The following is an 8549-nucleotide window of genomic DNA, read 5'->3' as shown; positions in this document are numbered from 1 at the left end:
TTGCTTTAGTAATTGCAAGTGTTCACTGGAGTCCACCTGCTAAGGATCAGGAACATAAATATTTTCTAAGAAATGCTATTGAATAAAAAGAGCCAGACTGACCTACTTAGGGGTATGTTTAAATTTGTTCCACAATAATAAGCGGGATCTTGATTTCCTCACTGAGCTACGTACGCTGAGCTAATCATGGAAGAGAGTGAGTCTTCATACGCACGCCTTCATGGGCTCTGGCCAAGTTGCCCTTTGCCAGGAAGTGAGGTCAAGCTTAGCATCCCAAAGGCACCCCCCCATCAGCAAAATTTATTACTCCTTCCCTACCAATCAGTACTGAGCAGAAACTCAAGTTCGGCACAGCAACTTTTTCTATAAAAGCCCAATGGACGTGGCTTCTCTTTGTATACAACACCAGAGCGAAGGTTCTGCTACCCAAAGCAGCAGTAGGATGCCGTGGTCCTGGGTCTTTGCAGTGGTTTGCTGCTTCTTGTGCTTTTCCGGTGATGCCTTCCAAAGGTAATGTGCCTTCTCTTTTCAAGTCAAGGCCTAGTATTGGGAGAACTGCCTCCTTCCTAGCGCACGATGAATGTGTAGGCTAAGTACCTGATGCAGCAGGGTCAAGGACAAATCAGAATTCCCTGATGAGGTGTATGCAGCTACTGTGCTGGGACTAATGTTAGCATTCACATGTTTTTTCTTCAGCCCATTTTGTATTATATGTGACTGGTGGCAGGTGGGAAGTTGTACCATACATAGGAGAGAATAGACCACCATGGTGTATTTCAAACTGGGGGAAGATAGAGCTGAAGAAGTTGAAGGCATGGGTGAAGATATATAAGAAACGAGTCAAAAGGCAGAGTTGGGGAGCAAGAGTATGGATAAAGCCTGTTAAGGCTGTGTAAACACTATATACCTTTAAAGTACAGTGCTACCTCGGGTTAAGAACTTAATTCATTCTGGAGGTCTGTTCTTAATCTGAAACTGTTATTAACCTGAGGTACCAGTTTAGCTCATGGGGCCTCTTGCTACCGCCGCGCGATTTCTGTTCTCATCCTGAAGCAAAGTTCTTAACCCAGGGTACTATTCTGGGTTAGCAGAGTCTGTAACCTGAAGCGTCTGTAACCTGAAGCATCTCTAACCTGAGGTACCACTGTACATTTGAAGCCCCTTCTTTCCCTCAAAGAATTCTGGGCACTTGTTAAGGGTTGCTGGGAATTGTAACTCTTTGAGGTATAAACTCCTTTAACTCATTTAATCCCAGTACTATGCCCTTTGACTTGATGAGTGGGTTTTATATATAAGGAATAAATAATAGATAAGTAGACACAGAAATAGTAAGATCTGGTAACAAACTGTCTGGTGGAAAGGTTGGCGAAAACAAAGTCTAGACTGTGATGAGGGGACAGATTGTATGGTGATGTTTTTACCAGAGAAGATCAAGAAAGAAGAAGAGGGTGGAGGGAGTACAACTTTGGACATACAGATTGGCATAAATCACCTCAGCAGAGAAGTGAACAGCTGAATTTGGGAGACAAGCCTGCAATAAGCACATCCTTTCCTTTAAGCTGCTACTTAAAATTCAGTGCTGCATATTGAGAGATGTCTCAGTTCCACTGAGAAATCAAGGCAGGTCTCCAGAAAATTGTGATTAGGCTTTGTTACCTAATGTGGACTAAATTTAAACAAGCGTCAGCAAAGCTGTTTTGGAGGGGTGGAAGGTAGAGGAACACAGGGTTTTTTCCCTACTTTTGAGATTGAAACTGTGACCTTTCAAATGCAAAGCATGTTCTCTACCCCTGAGCTATGCCATTTCCCCCCTAATCAATGAAAGGGTCTCATAAGACAACTGCTTTTCCCTCCCCATTTCTGGAAAGGTGCTAATAATGACATATCCTAGGTCCCTGCTTCTACATAACAATACACTTTCCCAATAGCTATGCCACAGCAGCACTGCGGGAATTTAAATCTGGATGGCAGCCCCAAAATCAAGGGGACCATTAAAGTAAATCGCTGCAGGTGAAGGAATCCTAGGAACCCTTATAAAGATAAAGCGAAACATTGATGTCTGTCCTCAGTGTGGCAACCTGAAAGAGAAGCATATTCTATGTGGCTATTGTTTTGCAAAGGTTAAATGGGAGACAATTGCCATAAGGAAAGAAATATGGGCACAGGAGGGAGGACCACATAAGGCTCCACATATAGAGACTGTTGTACTGTATGAGGGAGAGAAAGCTAGAGATGAAGATGAAGGCAAGCGGATCATAGAAAGAACAAGGAAGCGCCCATCTTGGTTCACACAGGACTGATAATGTAGCACAATGGAATCTTCGGTCGCAAAATCTTTGCACTCACAGAGTAAAAATAGCTGAAAAAATGCTACTGATAACACTTATCCCCAGAAAGGGTAAATTTAAATTGTATTTTTTAATTTGCCATTGTAGTACAGCATCACTGCTGTACTTTAAATGTTACAAAGAAGATTCTAAGGGAAGAAGCGAATGCATTTGGTAATTGTACTTTTGGAAATTGAGAGAGGGTGCCGCAAAGCAGGTATGGGAGTCACTGTGGTATAAAAGGAAGGAGTGGTTGGTCCTCGGGTGTAGAAAAACAAGTTGTAGAGCAACAAATGCAGATAGTGATGGGGGAAGCATTGTGTAGGTGGGTGGCAATAAAGAATTATGCTTATATAACAAACATGAAGCATCCTTCTCTTTATATTGGAAAAATAATAATTTTTAAAACATCCAAAATGTAAGGACCGCAAATTTATGCAGGTTTGAAGCTGTGGACAATAATATGCAAGACTGAAGCACATGCTTCAAAAACTGCTAAATGACTTTTAAATAAAATCGTGTGATTCAATTCTCTCTCTTTTTAAAGATAGCTTAAAATTAGAGGAAAATTACTTGCTGACAGTCCATTGCAAGCATTTACTGCCATCTAGAGCAAGTGAGAGGTATCTTCCAAGCCAAGGCAGCTGTCATCTGTGAATCAAGGCTGCTTCCCCCTTGCAGCAAAGTCTGAAAGAGGCCTCAAACAAACTGTATATTTCCTCACCAGCATGACTTTAGTTCTTGAAGCAGTTTATTCAGCTCATTGCGGGGTGGAAGTGGGAGAGGCATTCTGCGTATCCCAGAGAAAACACAAGAGCATTAGAAGAGCCCTGCTGGTTCAGACTAAAGATCCTCCTAATCCAACATTGCATTCTCACAGTGGCCACCCAAGTTTTATAATTCCTTTCTTAACACATTTCAGGATTCCGCTTAAGAAAATGCCCTCAATCAGGGAGACCCTGCAGAAGATGGGGATGGAAGTGTCTGATGGCTTCCCTTCCATGGAGCACAGTCTATACCATCTTGGCGAAGCGCTTCATAATGTGACAGCACCTACCACCCTCACAAACTACAGAGATGTGAGTGTTTGATGGTGCCCCTTGAGCAAGCGAGTCAGCAGATCAGGGGAGCCCAAGCATCTTTGTAGAGATATTTATGGAGCGAGCTGTGATGGAGGGCCCTTCCACCTGTCCTTTTTAACCATGGTGATTTGTGCTCATGATGGCAACAGGGTGGTTTTGCACGATCCTGCATTCCTCACTGCGTACATCTGCAAAGGTGTTTGTTTGTTTGTTTTTTTGGGGGGGTGGACGCACTGCTTCATCTCCCATCAGTGCAGGTCCTGTAACTTCCTGCAAAAATGCTGTAATTTTTATAGTACAAATCTTTCAGGATTGTTCGTGTGTTGCACTTTTGCGGCGCTGTAGAACATTGCTTACAGATTTGTTATAATCTATCTGTAACTTTTACAGATAGTTACAGTAACTACAGTAAAAGTTACAGTAACTTTTACAGATAGGTTACAGATAGAGTTGTTATAATCTATCTGTAACCTATCTGTAACTAGATTTGTTATAAGTTACTGAGCAGCTTTTAAATGTTATAAATAAATAAAATAAGAGTGTTCCCCTCCAGATGGCTATAATACCACGTGGAACACATCACAAAACAACTAATAAAGCAGAATAATGTGTAGTTGGTGCAGCATCAGTCTACCACTCATACATTATTATAGCATCAATGATATGTTGCCAAATGCAGTCTGGATGGGCACTAAGATTTAGGAATCAGCAGCACCAACTATTTATTTGTATTGCAACATGTCTTTCAGACGCAGTATTTTGGTGAAATCAGCATTGGCACGCCAGCCCAGATCTTCAAAGTCATTTTTGACACAGGGTCGGCCAACCTTTGGGTGCCATCCCACCAGTGCTCCCCACTGTACAGCGCCTGTGGTAAGTGATCGCAAGTACCATGCATACTCAGGGAAACACATGCCAACAATATAGTATGGAAATGCCTGGATTCATGGAGTTTTTTCGTTCGAATGCATGGTAATTAAAACATTTGTTCATCGTGGAGTATGATCTGTTTCTGGTGAACCAATTAATATAACCTTAGTGTCTTTCTTTCCTATTAGCTTCCCACGCCCGCTACGACTCCTCCAAATCAAGTACATACAGGCCAAATGGAACTCAAATTGCAATCCAATATGGGAAAGGACACGTCAAGGGTTTCCTTAGCCAGGACATTGTGACAGTAAGTACTACAAGGGGATAGAAGGCTCCTTTCTTTCCGCTCGTATGCCTTCTTGCTTCTGAAGGAGGGGAACTGGCGCAAAGCTTTCCTCTCCCCTGGCAGGCACAAGGCCATTCACAGGCCAGGATTCTTCTATACCAAATCACTGTTTGAAGGCCTCTTGTACTCAGTCAAGGAGAATCCCCATAGTCTGGACCAGCCTTCCCCAAGTTGATGCCCTTCAGATGTTTTGGGCTACAACTCCCATCAGCCCCAGCCAGCAAGGACAACGATCAGGAATGATGGGGATTGTAGTCTGAAACGTCTGGCAGGGGGCATTAGATTGGGAAAGGCTAGACCGTACTGCCTTGTGTCACTTCAACCACTAGATCAGGGATAGGGGACCTGCAGCTGACCTGCCAGGTGTTGTTGGACTGTCACTCCCATTATCCCTGACCAGGAGCCTTGCTGGCTGGAGCAGATGGGAAGCAGAGTTCAACAATATATTGAAATATTTGGCATTCAGCACTGTCACACTCTCCAAGTTATCTGAATGATGAGAAACTCCAGGGGCACAGTTCATTATCATTTGGAAGGAAATCACAGGAGGCTGGTGAAGTTTTGCAAAATTTATCTTTATTTACAAATATGCAGGTTGAACATTGGGGAAGAAAAACCCATGCCTGCTTTGCTCCCTAGCAAAGGTAACCTTTCTTTTCCTTGTTTCTTCTATCCAGGTTGCTGGCATTCCTGTTTTCCAGGTGTTTGCAGAAGCCACAGCACTCACTAACAAACCTTTCAACTATGCCCAGTTTGATGGAGTGCTTGGTATGGGGTATCCCAGTCAAGCCATTGATGGTGTTACCCCAGTGTTTGATAAGATCATGTCTGAACAGATTCTGACGTCAGAAGTGTTCTCTGTCTACTACAGCAGGTGATGGTTGTTTGGAAGCGCCTATGTGCCAGATAACTGGGAGTATAGGTGGTCTGGAGAAATCCTTCATAAGGAACCAAAAACTCATTATCTAGTTCAGGCCATCCCCAACCTTCGGCCCTCCAGATGTTTTGGACTACAATTCCCATTATCCCTGACCACTGGTCCTGTTAGCCAGGGATCATGGGAGCTGTAGGCCAAAACATCTGGAAGGCCGCAGGTTGGGGATGCCTGATCTAGTTGAAGCATGTTTTCAGTGGTACAGTACATGCTGCTTTCCAGGTTCAATTCCTAGCACCTCCCATGTTCAATCAGGGGCATAAGAAGGCCCTATCTCCATTTCTTTGTGGCAGAGGGTGTGGCCTGAGGGCCACACACAGAGAGGCTACTGGGCCTTGATGTACAAACACTGGGGTTGCTCTTCTTTGCCTGGAAAGCTTAGTTTCCATTCATGCAGAGTTCGACATTGGCCCATCACTGCACCACTTTGAGTATCACTCCCCTCGCCACATTCTCATGCACAAGAACACCCTCCTCACATTACTACCTATGCATGTTTTTTTGCTCCTGCCAACAAGAATCTAACCGACAGAACCTGAGGTGTATCATGCCAAGTGTATCAGGTACAAGAGTGGGCAGGAAGGAGAAAGTGACTGCTTGTGATTTTTGTCCTAGGAATTCTGCGCTGAACACTGGGGGAGAAATCATCCTGGGAGGCAGTGATCCATCTTACTACACGGGGGACTTCCACTATCTCAGCATCAGCCGGGAAGGCTATTGGCACATTGATCTTAAAGGGTGAGGGATACTGCTTTTTACTGCTCCAAGTAATTCACAAACCCTTCTAAGCTCCATCGTCGTGTGACAATCCGATAAACACTCCATTTATCAAACTTGGGTTCCTTTTTAAAAACAACAACAATAACCCTTATTGAGCTTTAAAATTGTACAAAACATATCCCCCCAAAATATCCTTTCAAAAGGATAGCAAGGACTTTAAAAGCATTAAGGAAGAGAAGGGAAAGGGTCTGTGGAGGCGTTTTCATACACCAGTTTATCCTTTCCTTAAATCAATATATGATGCAGCTGTAAAATCTACATTGTCTGGAATGTATAATTTTATTTATTTGTCTTTTTATGTATTCAGCGCTACATTAACACATTCATGGCCATAATATCACAAAAAATAGTCAAATAAACTTTCACAAGTGTGCTTGGTCTCTAGGGCTGGGGAACCCATGGCCCTCTAGATGTTGCTAGACTACCCATCATCACTGGTCTTTGGCCATGCTGGCTGATGGGTGTTGGTAGTCCAACAACATCTGCAGCACCATAGATAACTCCATATATTAGCACATACAGCTAATAGGTTACTTATCTTCTCTAGGTCAGAATGGCTGCTTCACTGCAAGAGCGAGGGTGGGTAGGGCATAAGGGTTTGTCTGAAACATGAAAGGCTGTTTTGCTTTCTCCACAGGGTTTCTGTCGGGGGCGAGCTGCTGTTCTGTCACGAAGGCTGCACGGCATCTGTAGATACTGGGACTTCCTATATCACGGGCCCAGCTAGTTCAGTGTCTATTCTGATGAAAGCCATAGGAGCTACTCTGTTTGAAGAGAAAGATGTAAGCAAACTGAAAACTCTCCTCCGAAAACTTATCCTCTCTTGCAGTGGGTAGACAAAGAAATGACAGGTCAAAAAAGTCATGAGGAAAAAGAGCAGTGGAACCCGAAGCCTGGTTGCTTTTTCATGCATGCAAACACTCCCTTGGTGCCCTTGAATCCTGTTTTGTTTTGTTTGTTAAAAAGTGAAGTGCTGGGTCTCATATCTTAGTAAAAGTGCCATGCGTGCCAGCACAAAATGGCTGCCATAGGTAGCAAAAGAAGACATGACAGTGCTCTATGCCTGAGACTCCCATTACAGTAAAAACACTTGATTACAGGTGCAATTGTCAAGTCTGATACTAGGAACCTTAGCACTGCCCCTTCTCCTTGTAAGTAATTTGCTGGTCTTCTCAAAAGGTGAAGAGTATAGACAGTATGGATTTGGAGGTTGCTTTTGCTTACATGAAACCTAGATTGAAATCTAGGCATGAGGGAGATACTCCGATGGATATTAGATGGGCTTGGTCTTCAACTCTTGCCTGAAGTACTTTGCCCCACAGTCTTGAGTACAGGACCTAAAAGTTTCATTTTCCTATTAACTCCTTTCTCCTCTCACAGTATATCATCGAATGCAAGAAAATTCATTTGCTGCCTGATATCTCCTTCCATTTTGGAGACAGAGCCTACATACTCAGTGGCTCCGCCTATGTCCTCCAGGTAAGATGCTGGGCAAGATTTGCAATAAACAGGAAAGGTGGAGGGCAGCTAGGAAATAGAGGCGTTGGGGTAGAAAAAACTTCCAGGGGAAATTTTCTGAGGTCTGATAGTTTGAGCAATGGTTCAGCACTAATAGGCACAGTGGAAAACAGGAGTGCCTGGGGTGCTCTGGTCCATGGGGTCACGAAGAGTGGGACACAACTCTTTTGTTTTGAGACTACAATTCCCATCACCACTGACCACTGGTCCTGGTATCTAGGGATCATGGGAGTTGTAGGCCAAAAACATCTGGAGGGCCGAGGTTGAGGAAGCCTGATCTAAGGCAATAAAACTGTTTCACTGACTCACTTCCCTGCTTGGTTGTGCCATTCTCTCTGCAGCATTCTGAATATGGCCAAGAGTTCTGCACCGTGGCGTTCTCAGGTTTTGATATTCCTCCTCCACTGGGCCCTCTCTGGATTCTGGGTGCTAGTTTCATCGGAGAGTACTATACTGAATTTGACCGGCAGAACAACCGAATTGGCTTTGCCACATCCCTCTGACACGGAAGAGTCCTGTTTCAGAGATTACTAACTTTTGAGAAGAAACTGCATAAACTGTGAAAGAGAACAGCTTAATAATATATTGTTTTCAATAGCAAAAAGAGCTTGTGTCAATATGTATGCAAAGCCCTCCAATTATTCTGCTGCATTGCTAAAAGCTATAAAACAGTAACATCAAGAATCACATAA

The 8549-nt window shown here is 43.6% G+C and overlaps 1 protein-coding gene across 1 annotated transcript; it reads left to right on the top strand.

Annotated features, from left to right (window-relative positions):
- The first annotated feature begins 319 nt into the window (after positions 1–319).
- REN (renin) lies at positions 320–8549 on the top strand. The gene is made up of 9 exons (XM_028734214.2): positions 320–510; positions 3250–3406; positions 4159–4282; positions 4468–4586; positions 5303–5499; positions 6175–6297; positions 6977–7121; positions 7720–7818; positions 8199–8549. The coding sequence occupies exons 1-9, from the start codon at positions 377–379 to the stop codon at positions 8358–8360; spliced, it is 1260 nt and encodes a 419-aa protein (XP_028590047.2). The 5' UTR covers positions 320–376; the 3' UTR covers positions 8361–8549.

Source organism: Podarcis muralis, chromosome 5 (assembly GCF_964188315.1).
Source record: "Podarcis muralis chromosome 5, rPodMur119.hap1.1, whole genome shotgun sequence".
Classification (NCBI taxonomy): Eukaryota; Metazoa; Chordata; class Lepidosauria; order Squamata; family Lacertidae; genus Podarcis; species Podarcis muralis.
This window is presented reverse-complemented; position numbering and strand designations above follow the sequence as displayed.

Coding starts and splice junctions, on each gene's coding strand:
- REN (XM_028734214.2), top strand. CDS start 377: ATGGACGTGGCTTCTCTTTGTATACAACACCAGAGCGAAGGTTCTGCT. Junction 4,587..5,302: donor TTAGCCAGGACATTGTGACA/GTAAGTACTACA, acceptor TCTTCTATCCAG/GTTGCTGGCATTCCTGTTTT. Junction 5,500..6,174: donor TTCTCTGTCTACTACAGCAG/GTGATGGTTGTT, acceptor TTTTTGTCCTAG/GAATTCTGCGCTGAACACTG.